Here is a 27,734-nt window from a genome sequence, read left to right on the forward strand (position 1 = left end):
AAGTATTTCCTCAGATCCATTGAGACCTGACAACATTAGGAGAGCCATAGGTTTCTCATTCCCTGCTGAAACCCAGCAATGTTTGCTTAAAGAAGTGGCAGTATGGGGGTCTAAGAAACACTTCATTAAAACACCAGCATGTTAAATTCACACTAACGGATGCCTAGTTTGTTCATTAACTTGTGCAGCTGATTTGCAGGAAGCTTTCTAGGTGCTATGTAAGGGACCTCAGTGGTCATCTTAGCCCATGCAGGTATCCCACTGCTACAGCAGCCTTGATAAGGTGACCAGCCAGCCTTTTAATAAAAACTTTTGAGCAGCCACTGCAAATCTTGCCACTCTTACCCGCCACAAATCTGTTAAAGAGTTGCACAGCAAATATGATTTTGCTTTATCATTGCCATCGAGTATCCTGCTTAACACATGCAGAATAAACTTTCCCTTGGTTCTGAATGCCAAGAACAGTGTAATAAACAATGATAATGATCTTCCATTTACTGAGCACCAGAGATGCGATTCTGCAAGAATTTTACGCCCCTCTAAGTATTCTGAAGGCATCGTCCGGAATTGCAAAGCCACGAAAACAATTACAAATCCAATACAGGTACTGAGTGGGCTGAAGATCTCCACTTAAGACAGCTGGTTAAAAAAGAAATTATTTTAAATACAATAAAGTTCCTGTCTAATAAATAATGGTGGGGTGGTGGTGGTTTTCCAACAAGTAGGTGCCACTACACCAAAGGCCCGATTATGACATAGTGTGGAGTTGATCCTCCTGAGGTCATTGCATGTAGCACAGCCTTCTCCTGCAGAATAATAATAATAATAATAATAATAATAATAATAATAATAATTTATTATTTAAACCCCGCCCATCTGGCTGGGTTTCCCCAACCACTCTGGGCGGCTTCCAACAAAAGATTAAAAATGCATTAAGATTGTAGCATTCAGCTGGTTTCATAAGCGATGAGAGGCTCTTTCAGGTATCCTGGTCTCAAATCTGCATAGGGCTTGTTCGTGTTGAGTTCCAGAGTCTATCCTTTCTCTTTGCAGACGTCCAAGCACCCAGCGGCCTTCCCAGTGAAGTCCATGGATTCCTCTGCCTCCCTCTTTGGGGAGAAGCCCTTGCTTCATGCTTGCGCCCCTGCTTCTCTCACCCTTCCAAAGCTGGAGGAAGTCCAGGCCCGACTCTTGCAGCCCATTACCCCGTCTGCTTCATGGCTAGCCTCGCTGAAGCCCCTCAGTGCCCAGAGCCAGGTCGTGGCGGGCTCCTTGACAACGCCAAATGCTCTGGATTTCAAATGGCTTGACTCGGTCCTTGAGCAGACACAGGTAAGCATGGCTGTGGTAATGCTAGTAGCAATAACACCACCAATAATAACTATTTCACAAGAGATGGTTTATTTGAATGCATGTCTGATCCATGATGGGGTTAATGGTCAAAGCAAAGCCCTCCCCACCCAAAGAATCCTGGGAAAGACACTTTTGTGACCATGCTAGAAAAGGAGGTTTTTCACAAAACGATAATTCTTAGGTGTGCTCAGAAACGGAAGCCACAAGGTGTCATCACTAGGAGTTGATTCAAACGTAGCTGGGGTTTCTTTTCCTTTTCCCCCTTTGGGTGCTCCCAGATGGGTGGGTGTTGTGGGATCAGTTCAGTTCCTGCACATCCCTACAGTGGGTGGGGAGATTTTGATGCAGGAAAAAGGTTTCAACATTTCAGAAGTAGCGTAGTACCAGGAAATAGGCCCTGTGTGATACACCTGATTGTGTAGATCTGCGCTGCAGGCTGGTGTGCCGCTGCTGCTATACCTCCTTTCCTTCCCCAGTGTACTGTCCCCAGCCAAGGGAAGTGAGAGTTGTATGGCAGATGTAAAGGCGAATGGGATTCTACTTGGCGTTAAGCTTTTTCATGTGTTACGCTGAACACAGGTGCAGGCTGTCTATATAGGTACATGTGTTTGTGCGAAAGTGTGTACGCTTGCTGATTTGTACAGTGGTACCTCAGTTTAAGTACTTAATTAGTTCCGGAGGTCCGTACTTAACCTGAAACTGTTCTTAACCTGAAGCACCACTTTAGCTAATGGGGCCTCCCGCTGCCGCCGTGCCGCCGGAGCATGATTTCTGTTCTCATTCTGAAGCAAAGTTCTTAACCTGAAGTTTAGCTCTGGGTTAGCTGAGTCTGTAACCTGAAGCGTATGTAACCCGAGGTACCACTGTACAGCCAAGTGTTTTCCACACACTGTATATACACTTGTGGGTGGTATTGCATGAACACCCTCATTCATGCCACTAATTGTTCGTTTATCGTTCCCTACTCCAGGCAAGGCAGCCTGCAGCATCTGACATGAAGAAACTTGTGTCATATTCTGCCTTCTCTGAACCAAGGCTGCTCTGGTTGGAGAATTCCCTTCTGAAGCAGCCTGCCCACTTGGCTGTTCAGGGGCTGGAGGAATCCAAGGCTCGCCTGCTGCGTCCTATTTCCACCTCTGTTGCTTTATCAAAGCCTTTGGACGTGCAGTTCTCTCCCCGATTGGATCCTCAGGAAAGAATCTGTGCCTCAACATCCTTGGGGGTGCCACCGGGTTACACAGCCCAGGATGAGGCTTTTGGACCAAGCACCAAACTGGAAGAACCACAGTTGCAAGTAAGACTTCAGTTGGACAAGGGCCTATACAGGCCAGGCCCAGTTGCTGGAGCATTGTCATGGCAACAGGATATTGTGTGAGGGAGGTTTCAGCAGCAGTAACTTTGGCCAGCTGCAGAAGGTTGGGTTGGATGGCAAAGGGAATGGAGGAAAGTTTTATAGCCGGCGGGGGGGGGGGGGAACCGTCTAGGTAATTAGGAAAACCTGGGTTTTAAGAGTTTCCCTTCCATAAATTCAGGCCAGTAGCCAAAGCAGTGGCCCTCCACTGGACTACAAATCCCATCATCCCTGATCGTTTGCTGGGGTTGATGGGATTTGAAGTCCAAAAACATCGGCAGGGTCACAGGTTCCCCATCCTTGAGCTTGAGGGGGAATCCTCAGTCATAGTCCACACACGTTCATTGCTGTTTTTACTTGGGTGAAGGGTTCTTGGTAGTGGCGCTCGCCCTGTGGAACACCCTGCCACCAGATGTCAAAGGAAAAAACAACTACCAGACTTTTAGGAGATATCTGAAGGCAGCCCTGTTTAGGGAAGCTTTTAATATCTGAAGGACTATTGTATTTTAATATTTTGTTGGAAGCCGCCCAGAGTGGCTGGGGATATAAATAATAAATTATTATTATTATTATTATTATTATTATTATTATTATTATTTACAAACAACATCTGAGGAGTGTAACCAGATGTGGTCACAATTAATACACATTTTAACATTCCTGGTTGTGGTCGCTTTTTTGTGTTTTCAGGGGTTTCAGATGAAGCATTTGCACGGGTCTTGTGCCTGAGAACTTTGCTGGTGCTTCTATACTCACTGGTAAAAGACACCTGTAAAATGAATATTGGATAATGCTTGTAGAGTGGTTGCAACTTTGACTAAGGGCCAGTGGGGTTTCTTCCCCTGCAGGAGGAAAGGGATGAGGCGGAAGCTGCTGGGGCCATCCCAGAGTACATTCTGACTTTGCCCGAAGATGACCTGAAAGTGCAGTCGGAAGAGGACGATTCTTTGGCTGATGAGCTGCCTGTGGAGAGCAAAGAGCAGCAAGTGAAAGATCAGAAGGTGAGAGGTGTTGTGCTGGTAGGAACTAGGGGTTGGGGAGACATTGGATTCACCTTGCGATTAAAAACAAATTGCCTATTTTCAATTTCCAAAGTGCTATGTGAACTGGAATACTGTCTTTTTCTAAGTTCACATTGCTCCAAATTTTGCAGTACAGTTCTCCAGCCAAATGACAGATTGTTATGGGTTGGGGGGGGTCATTTATAGGTTGGGGGTCAGTCTGGATGACCATAGGGCCCTTCCAAAGCTGTGATTCTCTGTGCATCTGGTGTTAGAATCTATCAGAGTTAACTTGTAGAACAAGTCAGACTAGCTCCTTTGTGGCAGCTCAGCTAATTTTACCCATCACCTGTTTCTTAGAGTGAGTTCTGTTGCTATAGAGACAAGTGGGTGGGCCTTCTTCCACCAGCTTGGCTGGATGACGGGTCAGTCTGAGATGGAAAAGAATAGGCTAAACATGCACGTGTGTGTGTGTGTGAATGAATGAATGTGAAAGTGTGTGTGTGTGTGTGTGTGTGTGTGTGAGAGAGAGAGAGAGAGAGAGAGAGAGAGAGAGAGACAGACAGACAGACAGACAGACAGACAGACAGACAGACAGTGTTTTGCTGATGCTGGAGAGATGGAGACATGTTTTGTTCTGTGTTGGATCCAAAACTGAGTTTGCAACTTCCTTGGAAACGTAACGGGAAAGAAAGATCTGCTGGGATGTTAATGCTGTGTTGATCTCCTCCATCCTATGCTCGGGTTGTGTTAATAAAACCAAAATATCCCAAAGAAACTGCAGTTTCCGTTGACCTTCATTTCAAGGGATCTAAACCCCAGGAAAGCAGAGGCCACCCCTCGAGTCTCTCACCACGAAGTGATTGGAGTGTGACTGGAGTGTACACAACAGTATACGAAAAAAGCATATAATAGGGTCAAGTTGCATAAAACTGCATATATTTGTGAAATTAACACGGAATGCATTTTTGCGTATGGAAATAATTGCTTTGCAAAAAAAAATATGTGTACAGTAGGTGGAACGGCATACAGGCAGGTGTATATTAGGAGAAATTTGCACTGAAATGTATATGAACTTTCATGAGGGTTTTTTCTTAACTTGCAAACTGATGTTGGGAGCCGAGTTTGGAGAAACAAGAGAAACTGGAAGGGACAAATTGGCTTGTTCCTAGTAGGAACACAGTGGTTCTGGGTTGTTGTTTTTGGATGGGGACTGGAAAATAGTGCACACAATACAACATGGGCCATGCAGCCGAGTGTTCTTGGATATAGAGGTGAAGATTTGCTGTTAGTATTAGGTTTCCGTTTCAACTGCTGAGTTGGTAGGGGCTTCTTGTAATGGGCAAACTGGAACCAGCACCCACCCACCAAGCCCAGTGTGGTGCCAGTGGTTAAGAGCGGTAGTCTCGTAATCCGGGGAACCGGGTTCGCGTCTCTGCTCCTCCACAGGCAGCTGCTGGGTGACCTTGGGCCAGTCATACTACTTTGAAGTCTCTCAGCCCCACTCACCTCACAGAGTGTTTGTTGTGGGGGAGGAAGGGAAAGGAGAATGTTAGCCGCTTTGAGACTCCTGAAGGGGAGTGAAAGGCGGGATATCAAATCCAAACTCTTCTTCTTCTTCTTCTTCTAAATCTAGCCCTAAGTGAATCCAGAGCTTCCAGCTTTTCATCCAGTTCCAGTGGTGGATTCTTAGAAGCTTAAGAGTGGTTGGTGTCCACTGGACTAGAACCTTGAAATTTGAAGGAAACTCCCACGAGTGGCTTCCTAAGGCTTTCTCCTCTAACCCCTTCCTCCTTTTTTAGTTGATGTTGTTGAGCCTGGCCTGCTGTTCACTGGTGGAAGGACCGAAGTTTGGAAATCCTCCTGGTGAGCTTCAGCAGGCATTGATGGAAGTGTGTGAGAGCCTAGCAGAGCACGATCCTGAATTCATTCTCAAGGTACGAGGGCGCAGTTAACTGGGAGCCTGGATTTCTGGGGGTTGCACCCAAAAAGTCACAAGGGTTTGTGTGTGAGGCATTGCAGTGCAATCATTGGGCCAGAAAGAAAAGCTTGCCTGTTCTCGATGTGTGTTTAATATTTACCTAGATTGTTTTCATGAATGCCATTGAATTCCCCAAGTGCTGACGGCACTCTTGTTGCAAAATGTCATTATAATATTTTTTTCTCTTAAAAAAAAACCTGAGGATATTGTCAATTATATAGAGGACTGGCCATTATTTTGTTGGCGGTAATGTGACTGAGTGCCAATTGTTGAGAATCGCAAGTGGGAGAATTTCTTCCAATAAAGTACCTAAATTATTGCATAAGGATAAATGTGAATTAAAATGCAGAAGAACGTGGCTCTTTTTATCTGTACGCTAGTCTCTTTTTTGTCCTTTTAATGTTGACTCTTTATTTTTATTTTGTGTTTTTATGTCCCATACTGTCCCCCTAGGCTCAGAGTGGCATGCAGCAGTTTTTCTAAATGTCATTAGGCCACATCTATGCCTCACATTTAAAGCACCACCTCACCACTGTAAACAGCAGTGGCTTCCCCCAAGGAATCTTGATAACTCTGGTTTGTTAAGTGTGCTGAAAGTTGATTGGAAACTTCTCTTGCCTTCGCAGAGCTACAATTCCCAGAGCAGTTAAACAATCTTTTCCCCCAGGAACTCTGGGAATGTTAAAAGAAATTTTGCAGAGTTCATTTCATTTCTCTAGAGCTCTTCCCTGGAGGTAGATCTTCTTTCCTAGGCTCTGGGATGCTGTTCCTTTCCAGAAGCTGCCATTGTCCTTGGCAAATTATCTGGTTGTAATAAATTAAAAGAGACTGGTTCTGAAACTGTCTCCAGGTGGGAACTGGTGCTTGAAAGATCTTGAGCTGCAGAAGGAATGTGGAAATTAAAGGGCAGCGAAAAAAGAATCCTCATATCGAATTGTGTCATTTTTGCTTTTGTTCCTTCTATTGTGTGATCACAGAGGGCTAGAAACTTACATCTCCAAAAGCATGGAATCTGAGCTAAGAGCATTATCTGCATTGGAGCTTTCAGTGCTAACCTGGAATTGCTGGATGCAGTTGCCTGCCCAACAAAAACGATGGTGTTCTATGTCAGGTTTGGCACAGTAGTTGTGCCGTTGTCCTTCTTGTGTCAGAACCTAAGAGGTGTGACAAACACAGGATACGAATGAGGTCCACCTTTCTAGGAAAATGTCCAGACCATCTGCCTCATCTTTGTGTAGTGGTGTCCTCATACTCACTTCAACATCTCTAGAAACCTGTGCACTTTCTCTCTCCTTCAATGACAGGTTGCCCTGTACACTCGCCAGGAACTGAATATCCGCAGTACGGCCAATTTTCTCCTGGCGCTGTCTGCCCGCCTTTTGCCCTGCCGCCCACATCTGCGACGGTATTTCTGCCACACTGTGCAGCTTCCCTCTGACTGGAAGGAAGTGGCCAAACTCTATCAGGTAAGGAGAGAATGACCGCACAAAATCCTTTAGCAGAGAGTTCCAGTGGTAATCCAGGATGCAGCACTGTTTCTCGTCCTGGTGATCACATGGTGCTATTATTTTTCTCTTGCATGCAGAGCCTAGCAGGGGAAGGAAAAGCTCTGGCTCCAATGCCTTGCTGCCTTCGTGCTGCAATGGCTGATAAGTTCCGGCAGTTTGACATGTACCAGTTGGCCAAATACAATAACCACAAGAGCCAGGGGAAGAGAAGCCGTCGGCCGAAACCCAGGAAGGTGGGTGCTTTGATTTCAGAGTTCCTGATCATCTTTGTACTTTCTAATGTTGGCTAAACATGAACTGACTTTCTGCGATACCACGGAGTGTTCAGAGACATTCTAACGGCTTGGAGGAAGGTTTCTGTAGCAGGGAATACTCTTAGTGTGCGGGAAGTGAGCTGCAATTTTGATGGTTGAGTGGGGACAGAGCTTGCATCACTGGGCTGGATGAGTTGAGAGGTTTTGAGCCCAGGGCCAGGAAGTGGCTATAGGGCTAAATATGCAAAGGTCTTGTTTTTTGCTTTTTTGGTTTGGAAAGAACTAATCTATAGATACTCCTGAAGGAGCGTCTCCACCCCCATCGTTCAGCCCGGACGCTGAGGTCCAGCGCCAAGGGCCTTTTGGCGGTTCCCTCATTGCGAGCAGCAAAGCTACAGGGAACCAGGCAGAGGGCCTTCTCGGTAGTGGCGCCCGCCCTGTGGAACGCCCTCCCATCAGATGTCAAAGCGATAAACAACTATCTGACATTCAGAAGACATCTTAAGGCAGCCCTGTTCAGGGAAGTTTTTAATGTGTGATATTTTAGTGTATTTTGGTTTCTGTGGAAGCCGCCCAGAGTGGCTGGGGAAACCCAGCCAGATGGGTGGGGTACAAATAATAAATTATTATTATTATTATTATTATTTTATTATTAGATGCAGGAATGCTCGTTGAAAATTTTTTCATGTGGAACATGACAAATTCTTCTGTTGGAAAAATGTACAGAAATGTCTTGTTCCCTTGTATCTAACCCTGTACCTCTTTCTTTCTTTCTTTCTTTCTTTCTTTCTTTCTTTCTTTCCTTCTTTTTTGGTGAAGGCTCCAATTGGGTATTTATCTTCTGCTTTGTGAGCTTTGAGCACCAGAAACTGTAAAATGCAGACACCAGGCTTATAGAAGCTTATCCATATTGGGGCATATCTGTAGTACCAGGAGTATTTGTGATGTGTAGTTGGCCCAGGGACCCTGCACTGTTTATTTATGTGGCTAATGCTTGTTCATTTCATTTCCTCAGCAAGAGCCAAGAGCTTCTCATTGGGAAGAGCATTGGCCTGGTCGGAATACATTATTTGCAACAAAAGCCAGATTGCTCCAGATGAAGGTAAGTCTCTAACTGTGTAAAGCTCAGGGGGTAGGAAACTTTGAAGTGTTGTGTCGAGGTCTCCTGTCTTCAAAGAAAGGGCTTTCAAAACTTCCCTGAAGAAGCAAAGTGGCTTTTGAGATTTCTTAGTCCTCTTGTCAATTGCTTCCCACCAGTTTGAAGAGGAATTGAAAAAGGAAAAGGTGTGTCCAGCAGCCCCCAAGGACCTCTTCTCCCTAAAGGCTTTGATCCAGCGCCTTCACATCTCTGAGCCAGCCCAGCTTGTAATGAGTGTCCTGGGACGCAGGTGAGGCTTCCTGGGTAGCATTGAATCCCCCCTCCTCCTGGCCAATGGTAGCCTTTCGGTTTCTGAAGTGTGAGCAGGTAAGGTCTATGTATTCTCTACTCTGACTGGCAGTGGCTCTTGGAAGCTTTTGGGCAGGAGTTTCTTTCCACCTGATTTAAACGGCCTCGGTCCAGTATACCTGAAGGAGTGTCTCCATCTCCATCGTTCTGCCCGGACACTGAGGTCCAGCGCCGAGGGCCTTCTGGCGGTTCCCTCGCTGCGAGAAGCCAAGTTACAGGGAACCAGGCAGAGGGTCTTCTCGGTAGTGGCACCCACCCTGTGGAATGCCCTCCCACCAGATGTCAAAGAGAAAAACAACTACCAGACTTTTAGAAGACATCTGAAGGCATCCCTGTTTAGGGAAGCTTTTAATGTTTAATAGGTTATTGTATTTTAGTGTTCTGTTGGAAGTCGCCCAGAGTGGCTGGGGAAACCCAGCCAGATGGGCGGGGTATAAATAAATTATTATTATGATTATTTTATTACTACTACTACTTCATCTAGAGATGCTAGGGATTGAACCTGTGGACCTTTCGAATGTTAAAAGGGATGCTCTGCCACTGAACTCATTCCTTCCGAAAGGAAGTATGTGGCTTGGACTGAACAGCAGGTTCCGAGGATGGGGCTTTTATAGGGCCTGGTGGGCAGGGATTGGCCCTCGGAGGGGGTCAGCTGACGGAATGCTTCAGCTGGTTGTTGAACTGCATCCTAGATGGCGCTGTTGAGCCCCAGAGCTGTGTCAGGCTTGCAGTGGAAGCAGAGGCATGCATGACAATTAAATAAATAAACCTTGGTTTGACAAACCCACCTACCCTGTTAAATTTCACGGTTGAGCTAATAAATCATTTTGCAAGAATTCCAGCAATCAGCATATACTAAATGATCCATATGGGCCATGATTCACCAGTGGGCTTCAAATCAGCCTTCAGCCAGCCCACCTTCGCCCTAAATCTCCTTCTCTTGCTTGAACTCTCCAGGTACCCCTCGGATTTAAATGCCTTCTCGCGAAGTCGCCTCCCCGGGCCCTGGGACTCCAGCCTTGCTGGCACTCGCATGAGGCTGCCGAAGCCTCAGACCTGGGAGCGGGACCTTAGCCAATTGGGGAACAAGGCCAAGGCCTGGGAAGAGCTGATTGGTAGGTGTGAGAGAGAAGATGATTTTTGTTGTGGTTGTTTCCCCATCTGCTGAAAAGTGCTGTCCCAATATCCCAGTTCACACCTGTGGCAACTGAAGAAAATAATTATTTTGTTCGCTGACATACATTTTTGTGGGAGAAGCAGGACTTGGTTCAGTTTGGTCTGCTGAGCAGACCAGCTCCATCCGGCTTCCCCCAGACCCTCAGTTGCTTCTGTTCCAGCCAGTCATGATATAGAAATACTATTTAGCTTTCAAGAATCAGCAGCTGTTTTCTCCTCCCCCCGCTTTGTCTGCTTTCCCCCCTTCTGCTCGTTCTTGATTGCTTATATGCTGTTCTGGGAACCATTTTGGTTGAACAGTGAGGTACAAATGCTTTAAGTATGTTGTGTTTCTGCTTACCACCAGACCCCTAGGATTCTGCCTGTAGAAGGAGCATGCCTTCCGCGATGAGAAAACTTTGGCCTGGTTTCAAAATTGGGGAACCCTCCAAATCTCAAATGTTAACTAGGCTGTAGGTTGCAGAAAAGCTCTAGCTTCCGCATGAGAGGCAGGGGATGTTGGTGCAGAGTTCTGACTTTGGCCCAAAGTTTGAGTCCCTTCCAAGCTTCAGTTGTTGGCCTTTCGCAGATGCAGGCAAGCTGCCTTTCATGGCCATGCTGCGGAATCTGCGCAACATCTTGCGGACCGGGGTCAGCGATCGACACCACATGCGACTGTTGAAGCGCCTGGAGGACAAGGTGAGGCCCTCGTACAGCTTAGGAAGCTGCTCAGGGGATTTGTCTTTCTAACCTGGGATTATGGGGTTAAACTCTCCAGGTTCTTTCCTAGAGAAAGGTCACTTGCTACCTGAATCTCAAGCTTCTCATCCCTTTTCTGCCACGTTTCTAGACATAGGTATGTGCTTTAGAGCTCCGTGTCTGAGCGCTGGTTTTTTGTTTTGTTTTTTGCCTTGGCACTTTGACCATTCTTGTGTTGCAACAAGAGTATGGCTTCCATTTGCACCTATGGAAGAAATGTTGAAGTATTTTTTTTGGGGGGGGAACTATTGGCACAACAGCAAAATCTGCCCCTGATGAAGGATTTTCAGTACTTCGGTTGTAATAGCAACTTTAATGCGCAGTGCATTGATTTAACCCCCGCTACCCTTGCTTCTCCTGTTGACGTTTTTCTGCCCCTCCCAGGAATCCGTCATTCGCAGCAGGCAGCTCCCTTTCCGGTTCCTTTCAGCCTTCAAGGTCCTGAAAGATCTGGAAAATGAACTCAGAGAGGCGGGTAAGGCCTGCATACCACCCAAGTTGCACTAGAGGGCACTTTTGAAAGGCACCAGTGAGAATTGGTTAAAAACAGGGGTGAGGATCCTTGGGCCTAGAACTATATGTGGCCCTCCAGGCCTCTCTGTATGGCCCTCAGGGACTCTCTCCAGGCCACACCCACCAGCAGCTCTGTCCCACAATCGCCTTGAGTGCATTTGCCTGACTGGAATGTGACCTTAGGCTATGCTGGTACCTCTTGCCTTGCCCAGGAGTGTATGTGTTTGTGTGTGTAAACCTGACCTCTGCATTGCTGTCATGTAGCCTACAGTACAAAAGTAATGGTCCTTTCCATTGCTCCTCCCACTTCTGCCTCTGCCACCAGGGGCCACTGGCATGTAGGCCCTGTAACAGGGCAGTCCAGCTTTGCATACCAAGCTGTCCACAACAGTACTTTGGCACGGAACCCATGGCCTACACAATGTCTTGTTGCACTTGTGGGGTGGGTGGGAGAAAGCGAACCCAAAAGCCAGCTATTGTGCTGGCTTCCCAGAGCTGGATAAGTGAGGCACCGGACTCTGCTAGGACCCTGTCAGAGCCCTCACGCCTCCTTCCCAAAGCCTAGCGGCTTGCTTACCTAGCTTTGGGAAGGCAGTGCAAGGGTTGGGTGTGTGTGAAATGTTGCCAATGAAGTACTCAAGGCTGCATGTGGCCCTTGGGCTGTGTATTGGACTGTCCCTCAGCCTGAATAAGGCTTCCCCAATGGACTGCAAGAAGATCAAACCTCTCCATTCTGAAGGAAATCAGCCCTGAGTGCTCACTGGAAGGACAGATCGTGAAGCTGAGGCTCCAATACTTTGGCCACCTCATGAGAAGAGAAGACTCCCTGGAAAAGACCCTGATGCTGGGAAAGATGGAGGGCACAAGGAGAAGGGGACGACAGAGGACGAGATGGTTGGGCAGTGTTCTCAAAGCTACCAGCATGAGTTTGACCAAACTGCGGGAGGCAGTGGCGTGCTCTGGTCCATGGGGTCACGAAGAGTCGGACACGACTAAACAACAACACCCTAGATATGAAATGCATTCTATCACTGCTGGCCTCAGGTGTCGGTGATCTGACTGCAGCACAAGGAAAATAGCAGAGAGGGAAGGTTGATGGTGAGGGGGACTTCTATGAAAGTGAGAACAGCAGAAGGGATTGATGAAGGAGTTTGGCTGAGTGACTTTCAAGGCACCTGAGTGGGGTGGGTGAGTTAGTATGACAGCAAGGGCAGCTAGGTTTTCTGTAGGTTGTACAAATTTGCAGCAGCCTTCGGAGGGAGCGGGTGGGCTAGAAGTTGCTGGCTGGGATAAACGCCTTACCAGCCCCCTCTTTCCCCCTTCCCTACAGAGACCCCCTTCCCTAGCAACAAAGACATCATCCTCAAGATCATACACCGACATGGGCTGAACATCTCCTATGGGAGGTCATCGCTATCTTGGACACGGCGAAGCCTGCGTGGGTGTCTGGAGATCCCTGTTATCTTCAGTATGGTGAAGCGTGAGAAGAGGAAACTCCTGAAGGCCAGGTAGCGATGGGGCTGGCTGTGTGGTGAGAAGTGAGAGGCGGACTGTTCACGTCAGAAGTGCAGGGAAGGAAGAGGGGAAGTATGTGCTTCCACAAGGAGGCAAAATGTCACTCTTGCCCAGCATCCTGCTCAGCCAACAGCAGCCAATCAGATGCTTCCGAGACGCTTGGAGGCGGGGCCTTCTGTCTCCAGCATCTTTGACCCAGAGATGCATTGCAATGGAATATGGGAGTTTCATTTTTCGCTATCAACAGGATTAGACAAATCCTGGAGGGGGGTAATGCTGTGTTACTCCCTTCACTGTTGGAGGAAGTATACCTCTGGATAGCAGTTGCTGCGAATTATAGGAGGGGAGAGGGGTTTTGTGCGTGGGTGGCGCTGTGGTCTAAACCACTGAGCTTCTTGGGCTTGCTGATTGGAAGGTCGGCGGTTCAAATCCCCATGACGGGGTGAACTCCTGTTGCTCTGTCCCAGCTCCTGCCAACCTAGCAGTTTGAAAGCACACCAGTGCAAGTAGATATAGGTACCGCTGTGGCGGGAAGGTAAACAGCATTTCCGTACACTCTGGTTTCCATCATGGTGTTCCGTTGTGCCAGAAGTGGTTTAGTCATGCTGGCCACATGACCTGGAAAGCTGTCTGTGGACAAATGCCGGCTCCCTCAGCCTGAAAGCGAGATGAGCGTCGCAATCCCGTAGTCGCCCTTGACTGGACTTAACCATCCAGTGGGCATCTGATCAGCCACGGTGAGAACAGGATGCTATAATAGATGTGGATGTGCAGTCTGATATGACGGGGTACTCGGAGTGAAGAGCACTGTGGCATAACTATTGTCTTTTTTTTGTAAATAGATACATTCAAGGTTGTTTATATATTCCACCTACTCTTTTAAATAAAAAAAACACTACATCTCACTTTGCTGCAAAACACTACAGAGGAAGCTTCCATCATTGCAGTGGTGGCTCAGGTGTTGACTGGCATGTGTGTGTTCATTTGTTCGTCTGTCTTCCTTTACAGAGAGATTCGCTGCAGCCACACTCTCCTGCAACGCTACCAGGAGGCTCTGGAGAAAGCAATCCACATTGCCGTTCGGCACAATCTGCCCCCCATCCCTGGCCGCACCCTCATCCTGATAAAAAACTCAGACATGTTTCAGCCCTACGTGAAGGCCCAGGGTCTCTGCTGCCCCAACACCAATGGGCAGGATGACGCTGGACGGGCCTCTCTCCCCCTTACGGTTTGTTCATCTTAAAAGCAACCTTTCTCTCTGTTTTCCCTTCCCTGTTGACTCGTTCCACAACAGGAGCTGCGTTAGGGCAAATGGGACACTTCCTTGCCAACCTCGCTTGTCCCCCACCTGCCTATTTCCTTTCTTAAAACCAGCCTAGAGGGTGTCCCTGGCTGCCATCTTCCTTCTGAGTTCTCTGTATTGCCCTCGTAGAACTCAGGAGGGAGGGGAAACCTTTAACCAGTTGACTCTGCTTGTCGTTGGCTTCGGATCCACTGATTATTATTAATTCATTTGTATGCCGCTTTCATACCGAATGGCTTCTAAAGCGGTTTACAAATGTAAAATCAATCCTAAAACCCATACCTGATTGAAATGCATAGTACTAATTCATCAGAGCATTAAAACATCTTTAGTTTAAAATGTGTAAATGAACTAGTTTAAAAGCATGACAAATCAGGTAAAACAATAAGAAATCCTAAGTTTGGGCAACTGCTTGGCTGAACAGGTGTGTCTTCAGGAGCCTGTGGGATGTCAGTACTGATGGGTCTTCTTGTACTTCAACTTCTTGCCCTATTAATATGACAACAGCCCTGCCCCGCCAAACTTGCCCCCCCCCCACCGGTACTACCAGATTTCCAGCAAAATGTACCAGTTTTTTTGCAGGAACTGTACATTTGATTCATTTAATCTTCAAATATTTATTATTTTAGTATTTGTACCCCCTCTGTTTGACTTAAAAATAATTGCAGATGGTGGCTTATAACCTAATTTTTAAAACAGCTGTAAACCTCTGTTGTTACATTTTTGTTGTTGTTAATCAATAAAAGAAAATAATTAAAAAATGAAACGCCTGCTGTACAGGAAAAGCTAATGTTGATTGATGAGTAATAAAATCCTCTGGTCAGTAAAAGAGAATTTGCAGCTTGGTAGGCCAAAAAACTTCTTATTTTTCACACAACACCAGCTCAGAGGCCAGTTTCTGCGGCAAGATGATTCCTGCCAGTCCCTTAATTTTAAAACCTGTGTCTGGAAGCCGCAAGATTATAACGTGTAAAATGGCCTCCTGAAATTTCTTCCTGGCAAATCCACTGGCGATTTGAGCTTGCCTCTGGCAGATATAATTAAATCTAGGATAATTGAGGGTTGCTTCCAGACTGCAGCTGTTTTTAGGTGGGATTCAGTCACGTGCCAATACCAGCAATTAAAGTAGATTTGGAAGTGTTGCAGACCTGCTTCGCTCCCCTCCCCCCACCCCAAAATCCTTGTGTGACAAGGGAAGTGTAGAATAAGTGCTTCTTAGTTGCTTGACACAACATCGTCTAAACTCCCCAGAAGCAAGTAAGTTTGGATGCTCCGTGAACAGATCACCTGGAAGCGGCTTGGCTTTTTCCACATTAGAGCCAAACGAATATTGGGCATGTCGAGGCGACTGCTTCTCCAGCCATAAAGGGAGGCCTTCAAAGGGACTAGAGCTTTGCATATATATTTTTAAAGGAAAGACTTACTGTCTCTCCTCCAGAAGCTGGACGTGGCCATGCTGTTGGGTTCCATGGTGCATTTTGCGTCGGAGGAAGCCCAGATTCTCTTCAGCTACGAAGGACAAGAATTCAGGCCTGCTGCCATGACGGGCTCTGTGCTGACGGATGTGCAAGCTCTGCGAGATTTGGTGAGACCTGGAATTGGGGTCTGTGTGGAGTTCATTTTCCTGGTCCAAGGGTGTGGCTTCCCAAGGCAGGCTTAATCCTCTTCCCCTGCCCCGGCCAGGTCCTGAATCATAACAGGTGAGGAAGATAGGAAACTGAGTCAGCCCATTGATCCACCTGCTGATTGGCAGATATAAGTTCCTTCTGGGAGAGCCCAGGATGGAACCTGGGACCTTCTGCATGCCAAGCATGTGTTCTGCCACTGAGCTGCGACCGCCTCATGCCAAATAGAATTAAGCAAATCATAATATGGGAGAGAATCGGTCAAATCTCCCTACCCCTTTCTGTACTTACCTGGCATTTTCAATTTCTTAAGGGGATGCTCTTTACAAACTTCGTATCCCAGATCACAAGGGATAAATTTAAAATGGAGCTGAGTTGTGAGCTTGCAAAGAGGAAGTGTTCCATTTTTTTTAAAAAAAGGAGGGATGACAAACCTTAGGCCCCTGTTACAGCCTCCTTTTTTTGTTTTGTTTCCCCACCCTCGGGCAAAATGCCACCACTTAGCATAGCACCTGAACAAAAAAGAAAAAATAGATGCAAATTAGCTGAGAAAGAGGACAGTCTCTCTCTGTGTGTGCGCGCACACACACCTTGGTTTTTGGTTTTTGTTTTGGACACAACGACGGCTTTCATGCAGCATGTGGAAGGTTGGCCAAGGGTGACCTCTGACCCAACCAAAAGTTTAGTCAACTTCCCTCTCCCCCCCTCTCTCCCCCCTCTCTTCTCCCCCAACTTTGTACTGTATACAGCATTAATGTCTCACATTGAATGTAACTGATCCGTAGAAACTCTTATGACCTGAAAATAGAGACAGTACACATACTTTTTAATAAAACTATTTTTTAAACAAAAAAACCGTGCACAGGAGCCCTCAAAAAGCACTCTGTCTGTGCTGGTTTTGCAATGTATATTTTTATTGCTCCCCCCCATTATACAACATCATGGGAGTTTGTGCTTGCAGTGTTTCCTGTGTGTGAGTCTTTTTCAATTGGGTTCCCCTTTTCTCACAAGGAAGGCTTGCCTGCTGCTTCTAGGTGCAATAGCTTGTCTCAGGAACCCAAGAAGCAACTCTTAACACTGAGCCCCCAGACCATTGTTCCATCTAGCTCAGGTTGTCCACAGTAGTGACTGGCAAAAGCTCTCCAGGATTTCAGATGGGGAGGTGGGGGTGTGTATCTCTCCCAGCCCTACCCAGAGATACTGAGGCTTCAATCGGGGGCTTTCTGCACCCACTCACTGTGCCTGTTTTGTTTGCTTCCACTTCTAGAATGCATACTACAACTACGAAGAGGATCACAGAGCCAGAGACGTCATCATGGACCTCATCGCTCGCCGCCAAAAGGTGAGTCTCTGGGCTTGCACTGTGGATGAATTAATCGACCAAAACCTCTTTATTTTGGGTAGCTGTCTTAAGAATGAAAGGAAGGGGTTAGCTAATTGATTTGAATTTGAAGACAACTCAACAGAGCAGTCCTTCATTTTCTTTTTAAGTGGTATGTATATCTGTTCTACGTGGGTGGCGCTGTGGGTTAAACCACAGAGCCTAGGACTTGCCAATCAGAAGGTCGGTGGTTCGAATCCCCATGACAGGGTGAGCTCCCGTTGCTTGGTCCCTGCTCCTGCCAACCTAGCAGTTCGAAAGCACGTCAAAGTGCAAGTAGATAAATAGGTACCACTCTGGTGGGAAGGTAAACTGCGTTTCCGTGCGCTGCTCTGGTTCGCCGGAAGCAGCTTAGTCATGCTGGCCACATAACCCGGAAGCTGTACGCCGGCTCCCTCGGCCAATAAAACAAGATGAGCGCCGCAACCCCAGAGTCGGTCACGACTGGACCTAATGGTCAGGGCTCCCTTTACCTTTACCTTTATATCTGTTACAGAAAACACAGTGTTGGAATTTTCGAAGTGTTTATTTCAAATGCGTATATGCAGCCTTTCAGAGCAAAAATCTCTGAAAGGTGACGCACATTGAAACCATAATGCACAGTATCTCTTCCAGGCAACAATAGAAAGCTTTTAGTATTGCCAACAAATGAATCTTCTTGGATGGAGCCTGCCATTTGCAATTTTTATAATGTATATAATAAAACATGCTGCCTGCTTTAATGACGGGTGCTTTTTAAATAGTTGCATCTGAAGCTACCTTGTACCACACCAGACATTAGTGTTTGCTTTTAGCGCCAGGTGAAGACCCATTTATTCACCAAGGCATTTAAAAATAATTTGGGATCCTCTTTATATGAGGACTTACAGTCCTCTCTTTGGGTTAAAAAAGCGTTACACTTCCATTTATTGATCAAATTTATATCCTTCCTTTGAAAGGAGCCCCCTTTGGGCTTTGTTTTTGCATTTTAAAGCCCTGCTTTATTCTTCTGCCACTTGTGATGTGCCCAGTGAACGATGTTGTTGGGCAACCTGTATAAATGGGAGGAGGTGGGGATCCAAAGATTTATGAACAGTGCCGAGAGGGCAACCCACCTCTGACTTAAGGAACGATGCTGCCAAACAGCAACAGCAACTGCCCTTGTGCAGTGAGCCTCCCCAAGGCTGTCCTCTTTTGGAAGCAGCGTGCTGGGCTGTAGAATGATGACCCTTTGGGCAGTGACACCGAGGGGGTGGTGTGGCCCTGATGCAATGAACCATAGACGATGCTCTTCTAGGATAGTGTTAGCAGATCTGTGCATCTCCTTTGGCAACAGAGAGCCTTGGTGTGGCGTCCCAACTCCTCCGAGCTTTCCATGGTTTTGCAGAGCGCAGCTGCTGAATGATTTAATTTCAGTTCACCAGTGAACGCTGCCGGTTAATGGGGAAGGCCCTGTGGGGATTAGTCATGCGCTCAGGCGATTTGCTTTGGGCTGCTGATGGGGTTTCTGTTTTCCTACAAGTTCATGATTCCTGCTTGCTTGCTTCTCACTTCTCCCACGCCAGGTGGACAGAATTCTTCTTCTGAGCGCTGAGCCCCACGTCCCGCTCCTTGGCTCTGCCCTTTGGCTGTATCGCCACCAAGTGTCCCCCGACTGCCTCTTTGTCAACGTCTGCGCGAATGCAGCGTAAGTAGGGGAGAAGTTGCGGGGACTAGGAAAGCTGCCTTATACTAAACCGGAGCATATAATCAATCTTAGACCTGTAGGGTTGGATGGGGGGACCCTAAGGATTATCTGGTTCAATTCCTCCTCCCCTCCAATGCAGGAATCTCAACATGTGGTTCCCCCATCCATTTTGAAACCATAACATACCCTGCTTAGCTTTGGAAATCTGCTTCAGCTATTAGTCTTTCCCAATCCCATCCACTTAATCCAGTGCTCTTGGGAAGAGTGATAGCATCATGTTCTTAAGTAAATGCATCCAAGTTCTTCATGTACATTACTGGCCAATAGGAGCTTTCCCCCCCCTATATCACTGTCTCTCCCCTGCCCCCCGCCTTGGTAGAGAGAGCTACAACCCTTCTTTGAAGATAATTATTATATATTTATTTCCCCCCCTGACGGGACTCAAGACATCTTACAGGAACTGCTAAAAACATAGAAAAATCAGTCATTTTTAATTGTATCATTTCATTCAGTTAATTAATCAATCAGTCAGTCATTTAATTCTATCACTGTTTAATTGTATCTCAAACTATTTATTAACTAATGAAGTCATTTATTGAAATACTTTCTGCCCTTATGTAGTAGGCAGCTTCCCATTAATATACCGTATTTTTCCGTGTATAACACAACCCCTATTTCTGGGGGAAGATTGCCCAGAGTTATTGAGCTTTTTTTTTGGGGGGGGAGATTGCCCACAGTTGTTGAGCTTGGGGGGGGGGGATTGCCGACAATTGCTCACCCACCAAACTGCCGCTGCCAATCACACGAATCCACGAAGCCAGTAGCCGACAATCGCACGCCCGGTTGCCTCAGCAGCAGCAAATCGCAAACAGACCTTGCCGCAGCCACCCTTCACCCCCTTAAACGCCGCTGACAATCTCCTGCTCAAGGCACCCACCAATCGCCTGTCCCATCCTTCACTATCCATGTATAAGACGACCCCAAATTTTTAGCATTTTTTTTCTAATAAAATAACCTCGTCTTATACACGGAAATATACGGTACTTGCATTTCCCACTTTTATTTTTATTTTTTAAAGCTCTGCCTGGGTTTGGAGCATTAGAAAGAGTGGGGGGGGGGAAGCATGGGGGGTCTGGTGGAACACACCCCATAAACTTTACTGAGTACTGTTCCTTCCCCTATTCAATTTTAGGAATCCAAGTACTTCCGGTTCCAGGAATGTTGTGATAAGCGGGTTCAATGAGCAAGTGCTCAGGTGAGTCTCAGAACTGAGCAAATGCAGAGGAAATGCTGGCTGGCAGGACACTATTTACCAATGTGTATTTACTGAGAGAACTTCAGCCGTCTTTGTTCCTTTGGATAGCTGAGGATTAATTCTGCAAATGATTGCTGAAAGCCAGAAAATGATTTTTTAAAAGTCTGTGTTTATGAGCATTGAAGGCTGGTGGCTACTAGCAGTTTGGCATGCAGCCAACCATGGAAACAGAAACCTGAGAAGCACCTTGTTCATTTTGGGTTTTGTTTTTTTGCATTTTGTGCTGGATTAATAACCCCTTTCTGTATTTTGCAGGTTCATGGCCGAATGTGGCAACTCCCGGTTCCTCGAGCATGTGGGGAAGGCCGACGAGCTCCATGGCCTGCCCAAGAAGCGGAAGGCAGTGGTGGCTGAGGTGGAAACCGGGGTTGCCTCCTTGATACCAGCCCCCAAGAGCAGGTGACTGTGAACTGAGGTTTATGAGAGAGGACCTGGGTTGCCCTACAAGTGGAGCTTCGTAAAATTTGTATACAGTGGTACCTCAGGTTAAGTACTTAATTCGTTCCGGAGGTCTGTACCTAACTTGAAACTGTTCTTAACCTGAAGCACCACTTTAGCTAATGGGGCCTCCTGCCACTGCCGCGCTGCCAGAGCATGATTTCTGTTCTCATCATGAAGCAAAGTTCTTAACCTGAAGCACTATTTCTGGGTTAGCGGAGTCTGTAACCTGAAGCGTATGTAACCTGAAGCGTATGTAACCTGAGGTACCACTGTACTGCTTGGTTGTAAAAAAACCAACAGCAACCTCAAAGCTGTTCACAGAAGGAATAGCAGGTTAAAAACAACTATTTAAAGCATCCAAAAAATTAAAATCAACAATAAGTTAAAATCCACATTAAATGGCAGTCCACATTCTACAAACTGAACAGGCTAAACAAAAATGTATTTAGCAGGCAGCAAAAACAGTACAGTCATACCTTGGTTTTCAAACGGCTTAGTTCTCAAATGTTTTGGCTCCCGAACGCCACAAACCTGGAAGTGACTGTTCTGGTTCGAGAACTATTTTTGGAAGCTGAACATCCAGCCTGGCTTCCATGGCTTCCAATTGGCAGCAGGAGCTTCCTGCAGCCAATCGGAAGCTGCGCCTTGGTTCCCAGATGTTTTTGAAATCAAAAGGACGTCCAGAATGGATTTTGTTCGCCTTCCAAGGTACGACTGTACAGTGAGGGCACCTGCCTGATCAAAATGGCTGAGTGGGCACTTGTGGTGCTTAGACCTCTCAGGGTTATAACTCCTTTTGTATCCTGAATCATTTCCCTCACAGGTGGCGCTCCGTCAAGATTTTTGTCTCCTCCACCTTCCGCGACATGCACGGCGAACGGGACCTGCTGATCCGCTCCGTCTTCCCTGAGCTACGAGCCCGGGCAGCCCAGTTCTGCCTGGCGATAGAGGACATCGACCTCCGCTGGGGAATCACTGAGCACGAGAGCCAGCAGAACAAGTATGAGGAGAGGAGGGGAAAGACCAGGGTTATTTGGGGGTGCTCCAAACTTCCTCAGTTCTAAGTCAGCTTGTCTGATAGTTGAATTTTAGTTTAGCACAGCACCCTTTGACTGCACTTGGAGAGTAGTAGCCTAGCTTACAGGGTAGAGGGCAGGCCATGTGGTACATACACAGTTCTACTCCTCCAGTCCTCCTTTCCTTCTGCCTGAGGCGGCTGCATCACTTTGCCTAATGTTTGGGCCGGAGCCTGATGCCCACCCCCAGTCTCATGTCCGTAATTTCTCTTGTGCAGTTGGGGGGATCTTTTTGAATTCGTTCTTTGGAAAAGTGAAATGAGAAGCTACCTTATACTGAGCCACACCTTTGGTGCTCTAGCTTAGTACTGTCTACACTGACTTGGCAGCAGCTCTCCAGGGTTTGGGGCAGGAAGTCTCTCCAACCCTCCCTGGAGATGCCAGGGTTGAACTTGGGACCTTCTGCACACAAAACTGGTGCCCTACCACTGGACTGTGGCCTTTCCCCTATTGACTGAGCGAATGAAGAAAACACAGCAGCAAAAATTTCTGTGCACCGGAAGCAAGGCAGCATGGGAGTTCTGTCAGAACACCATGACCTGTTTTTCTTCCCTGTGTAACTGTCTCCTATAAATGCATTTAGGAAGGCGGTGGTGGGATTGGAGGTTCAGCAGACAGATGTTCTAAAGGTTCATTATCTCTCTCTAGGCAGCTGGAGCTCTGCTTGTCAGAAGTCTGTCGGAGTCAGCTGTTCATTGGGATCCTTGGGGAGCGGTACGGCCACGTCCCTATGGAGTATTCCTTGCCAGATGAACCCCATTTTGAGTGGGTGAGTGAAGAGACTGTGAGTTAGCCAGTTCTAGTGCTGCTCAGTAGCACTTAGGGCCCAGGAGGAAGCTTTCTTTCCCAAACAAAACGGGCACAGTCTGGTTAGCAGTTTTCTCCTTTTCATACACAAGATAGAAATTTTGCTGCTTGTCCCATGAATAGCATTCTGGTATGTGCATGTCTGTTCCTGAAGGGTTTTCCCAGCATAGCTTCCAGAACTGTGAAAAGAATACAATCCCTATTCTTAGCCTTGGACTCTTAAAAAAGGCACAGAAAGAATACTAATTGGGAGAGGGAGAAGGAACCATGTATTTTTCCATGTATAAGACTAGGTTCCCCCCACCTTAAAAATGTCAAAAATTAGGGGGCGTCTTATACTCTGGGTCATCTCCCTCACATTTTCTTAAATCTGAGTCCCCAAAAATAGAGGGCGTCTTATACATGGGGGCATCTTATAGATGGAAAAATACAGTAAGTAAACTCTGGTATCAATTCTTAGTTTTTGAATGATCGTGTGGAATGGGAACAGTAAGCAAGGAAGTGGCAAAAGATGCTGATCTCTCATGGCGTGTCCCTGCTTCCCTCATTCTGTTAGCAACCTTCTCAGTATTCCCTATCAAACGGAATACTGTCCATAGATATAACACATTGCAGGATAAATATTGTTTTTAAAATGAATTTGCTGCCCTAGGAGACCCAGGGTTGTTTCTAATGCAGCTCTATATTAAAGTCACTTTGGGGGATACTTGCACCACCGTGAAAATGTTTTGCTCCAGTGGAACAGTGTCACATGAGAGAATGCATAGTAGTCAGGTAGCTGGTAACTTTGCACAGCCTGTTGTTCGATTATTTCCTGCAAGCACAGCCGTTGCACATTAGAACCCACCCTTGTGCTAGCAGGCAGAGAATGTTGAATCCGACTAAACTTCAATGGGAAGGGGAAGAGGATGTGAGGGAGAACTGACATTAAAAGAGCAAGAATGCAGTCAAAGAGAAGATGACCTCAAAACAGCTCTTAGGAGTCCTTGAGGTTGCGTGTTGCAAAGATTGTATGTTGTCTCTGCAGGTGAAGTCTTACCCAGCGGGCCGCTCCATTACTGAGCTGGAGGTGGTCCAGTTCCTGAACGGTTGTGAGAACCCTGCTGCACCATCCAGAAGCTTCTTCTACCTCCGGCAGCCAGACTTTCTTGAGTAATGCATTTTGCTTTAAAATATTTCCATATGCCTGTAATGTAGTGTAGCTTAATGTTTGTTTTATTTTTTTAAAAAATCAATTAACCTGCCATAACCTATGATAGTTATTGCACAAAAGCACCAATAGTTTCATTCTGCTTTATAGCTCAGTTGGCAGAGCATGAGACTCTTAATCTCAGGGTCACGGGTTTGAGTTCCATGTTGGGCAAAAGATTCCTGCATTGCAGAGCGGGTTGGACTAGATGACCCTCGTGGTACTTTCCAAGTCTGGTTATTTGCTGATCCCAATGGAAAGGGCACTTCATTTTGTTGCAACATTTTCCAGATGCCACGTTGGGCTGAAATTTGGCATTCTGGAGGAGAATTGTGCATCCTGAAGATTCATGTGTTTCTTTTGAGTAAAGTAAGCCCGTCAGATCTCTAGTCTTCTTTGTTAGCTGTAGACAAAATGCTTTGAATTGTGTGAGCATCTGGTGAAACTGTAGGATTGGGCTTGTGGATGGGGCTGTGTTCCTCTGATCCCTCCCTTTTTGTCTTCCTGTGAGTTGTGCTTAACAGAACCTTGATTTTATTCATTTACCCTGTTTCTCTAAGGACATCGGGATTAGAGATGCGTAGACCTGTGGGGGAAGGGATCAGAAAAATTGGGGGGGGGATGTTAAGAGCAGTAGACTCGTAATCTGGTGAACTGGGTTCGCGTCTCCGCTCCTCCACATGCAGCTGCTGGGTGACCTTGGGCTAGTCACACTTCTCTGAAGTCTCTCAGCCTCACTCACCTCACAGAGTGTTTGTTGTGGGGGAGGAAGGGAAAGGAGATTGTTAGCCGCTTTGAGACTCCTTAGGGTAGTGATAAAGCGGGATATCAAATCCAAATTCTTATTATTCTTCTTCTTCTTAGTAAGTTTTTGTGGGCCCCTCAGGCCTTCTCTTCTCTACTCTGGGTACCGAGTTCAAAATCTTCATAACAGCCCTGCAAAGTAGGTCTGGGCGAGAGATAGCAACTGGCTCAAGAGCATTGTGGTTGAGTGGGGATTTGAATCCCATGTTTCCCTGATCTTACTCTGTCTCCACTACAACACTCAAGCTTTACATCTGGCATACATTATGGACATTAAAAACACACTTGTGCATGTGTGCATACCATTTTTAGTGCTTCTGGGAGGCAAGGAGCTGTCCAGGGTACTGAAGCTCCATTCCCTCCATAGTACTGTGCTGTACTGTACTGTACTGTGACAACACCTCTGCTCCAAACATACACTCTGGTTATAGCTATGCTATTTGTGCTAGCCTCAGAGGATTGCAACTCTAGTGAGAGGTGCTGAGAATTTAATTCATTGGCCTCCTTGTCTCTCTTGGTTATCTCTTCTTTTGCATGTGCTTGCAGAATCACATTTTTCCAGTATCCCTTGGTATGCAAGCATGATACGTACAAGCAAAGCCACAAAATGGTTTGGAAAGATGTTAAATCTGATTTGTAACATGGCCTGAGATTCCTCTAGCTGTAGGCCCACAAGAAGAGAGTGAAAGACAACTGAAATAATCGGGGTGACAAATTTCCCTTCCATTGTTAAATTGCATATATGGTGTGACTGTAGAATTGCTGATCACAAGCAACTCTCATCATAAAAGGGAGACTGAACCGGTACATGTTTATTGCAAAGCAAACTGGTTTCCTGACCGGTTCCTTTGAAGGAAGGCATGGCGCAGGAGGGACAATGGATTATAGTCATCATCATTATCATTTTGTTTGTATGCCGCCTTTCCATAGTTGCAACTACGCTCAAGGCAGCTTACAACATGACAAGAGTTACATAATTACAAAATTACATAATTACAAACATAGCAGAAGTCATAAACAATAAAACACATCAAAACGTACACAACTAGATGGAAACAATTTCCACGTAAATCATAAGATCTAAAACTAAAGATACAACAATATCAATAACAGCAACAAGCTCTCTCAGCCCTCCATAACCCGCCCCCCAATAAACACAGTTGTACTTCGGAAGTCGAATGGAATCAGTTCCAGAAGTCCATTTGACTACCAAAGCACTGCTTCTGCTTGGCTGCAGGAAGCTCCTGCAGCCAATCAGAAGCCGACGAAGTCCCATTGGACGGTCGGCTTCCAAAAGAAAGTTCAAAAGCCAGAACACGCACTTCCAATTTTCTATTGTTTGGGAGCCAAAACGTACGAGTTCTGGGGCCTTCAAGAACCAAGGTATGACTGTATATGCATATGTGTATAACTCGTATCCAAACTTCTTGGTTGTCCAGCTTTGGATTTTCAACCCAAACACCTAGGTTCTTTCAAAAACATGAATCTTGAAAGCAAATCTCACAGAACGTGGGTTTCCCTTTGATTCAGAATTGTGGTCTGTCGTAATGTAGTGCCTCTTTGCTCCTCTGTCACTCTTGGCAGCTCCGTGCCAGAAATGTGGAGGGCGGATTTCGTGGCTGAGTCAGAGGAGGCCAAGCGCCGTCTGGGAGACCTGAAGGAGAGCATTGAGAATCATGGCAGCTTGGCTTCATGTAGCAGGTGATGGGAAGGTGATATTGGTGGGGGCAGTGAGAGATCCCATAACCCTTCCGCAAACGTTTTCATTATTTGTGGGTTCTCTCTTCTTCTTCTGTTTTAGATACGTTTGTCAATGGGGCGGGGTAGCCCAGGGCAGGCCGTACGTCAAGGGGCTTGAGGATTTCGGTGTCAAGGTACTGCAGGATGTATGGGAATGCCTTCGGCGCCAGTTTATAGAGGTAAGGACTGAAAAAAGCAAAGACTGGGCAAGCGTGTTTGGTTTTTTTCTTAACGGACTTTTTGCGTAGAGGGAAACTTGTTCCCAGCAGTTATGTCTACAAACTTTCTCTGTAATGGTGAGTTTATGGAGTGGGAAGAGTTCCCCAATATCCCCCTTCCTAACATCAACAACAACATGCCCTCCAGCAAGAAATGTAATACATTTTTATCTCAAGGTCATGAGTTCCAGTTCATGTTAGGCGAAAGCTTCCTGCATTGAGGGGGTGGACCTAAATGTAATGGAGGCTTTTCAGAGGCACAATGAAGAACATCAACCACTCTTGCAAATTTTTATTTCATTTTTTAAAACACTGCAGTTTGAAGCCACAGGTGTTTGTTTTTAAACCAATCACCCTTGGGTACCTGTCTGCCTTTCTCATCATTCCCATCCCTGCTTACCCCCCAGGGAGATGGCTCCACTCTGGCAGATGACGAACCAGAGAAGGAGGAAGAAATTGGCCTGCAAGACTCTTTCCAGGAGTTGCAGCAGAGGAGGTTTTGTGCCCGGGCAAAACTCGTCCATGCTGTGGCTGCCCAGCTGCGTGGAGGAAAGCTCTGTATTGTGAGCGGAGAGGCTGGCCAAGGGAAGACTGTCTTCCTGGTAAGTAAAGGAAGCAAGATTTGGAGGTGGGAAGGAGCCACTAGATACTAATAGTGAACTCGATTCTCAAAGTGTGTAGGTAAGCAGAACACCATCCATGCACTAAGGAGATACATTTGCAGGGTTGGGGAAATGCCTTGGTTTGCAGTAGTACAAAAAAATGAGACTTTAAGAACAATAAACCAAAAAAATGCTGAAGGGGAGGACCTCAAAATGTCCTAACAAGAACTGAGCACGTTCATTGAATGCTGGGTTGGGGTTGGGGATGGAGTGGAGACTGGGTTGATAGAGGAACTGGAACGGAATGGCCTAGCAAAGGCAGGCATGCTGGCTGACTAGAATCTGCTGGTGTGGTTAGCTACCTTTTAAATTAAATTAATTTTTTGTTTACTGACATTGTCCCTGGGAATGACAGCATGCTATTTGCAGGATCATTCCACTGGGATGCTTGCAGTGGGGGACGTTAATTGCTGCTGGGTTTTACAGCTCTGCCACTCTTTTCAAGCAGCAGTAAAGCTTTCATCAAAAGAGGGTCAGTGTTTAAGAGGGTTGGACTAGGACCTCACAGACCAGAGTTAAAATCTTGCACTTGGCCCTGAAAGTTCACTGGGTTGACTTTGGGTCAATCACCCCCTCCCTTTTCTCTTTCGGCCTAACCTCTACCTCACAGGGTTGTTGTGAGGATAAAGTAGGGAGGTGAAAACCCATGTTTATCACCTTGAGCTGCTTG

The 27,734-nt window shown here is 46.5% G+C and overlaps 1 protein-coding gene across 3 annotated transcripts in view; it reads left to right on the plus strand.

Annotated features, from left to right (window-relative positions):
- The first annotated feature begins 1,089 nt into the window (after positions 1-1,089).
- Positions 1,090-27,734, plus strand: part of TEP1 (telomerase associated protein 1) — a 48,889-nt gene continuing 22,244 nt past the window's right edge. For 2 of the 3 annotated variants that reach the window (XM_053360596.1, XM_053360597.1), the window contains exons 1-24: positions 1,090-1,332; positions 2,324-2,647; positions 3,553-3,705; positions 5,508-5,642; positions 6,991-7,152; positions 7,272-7,427; positions 8,464-8,550; positions 8,706-8,836; positions 9,853-10,010; positions 10,640-10,749; positions 11,194-11,284; positions 12,653-12,830; positions 13,846-14,065; positions 15,579-15,725; positions 17,033-17,107; positions 18,691-18,812; positions 20,005-20,067; positions 20,383-20,526; positions 21,392-21,568; positions 22,293-22,413; positions 23,479-23,603; positions 26,029-26,145; positions 26,246-26,363; positions 26,810-27,004. In XM_053360596.1, the coding sequence (XP_053216571.1) occupies positions 1,090-1,332; positions 2,324-2,647; positions 3,553-3,705; positions 5,508-5,642; positions 6,991-7,152; positions 7,272-7,427; positions 8,464-8,550; positions 8,706-8,836; positions 9,853-10,010; positions 10,640-10,749; positions 11,194-11,284; positions 12,653-12,830; positions 13,846-14,065; positions 15,579-15,725; positions 17,033-17,107; positions 18,691-18,812; positions 20,005-20,067; positions 20,383-20,526; positions 21,392-21,568; positions 22,293-22,413; positions 23,479-23,603; positions 26,029-26,145; positions 26,246-26,363; positions 26,810-27,004 (3,552 nt within the window). The remainder of the gene's footprint in view (positions 1,333-2,323; positions 2,648-3,552; positions 3,706-5,507; positions 5,643-6,990; positions 7,153-7,271; positions 7,428-8,463; positions 8,551-8,705; positions 8,837-9,852; positions 10,011-10,639; positions 10,750-11,193; positions 11,285-12,652; positions 12,831-13,845; positions 14,066-15,578; positions 15,726-17,032; positions 17,108-18,690; positions 18,813-20,004; positions 20,068-20,382; positions 20,527-21,391; positions 21,569-22,292; positions 22,414-23,478; positions 23,604-26,028; positions 26,146-26,245; positions 26,364-26,809; positions 27,005-27,734) is intronic. The other variant, XM_053360598.1, reaches the window with a different exon arrangement.

Source organism: Podarcis raffonei, chromosome 13 (assembly GCF_027172205.1).
Source record: "Podarcis raffonei isolate rPodRaf1 chromosome 13, rPodRaf1.pri, whole genome shotgun sequence".
NCBI lineage: Eukaryota > Metazoa > Chordata > Lepidosauria > Squamata > Lacertidae > Podarcis > Podarcis raffonei.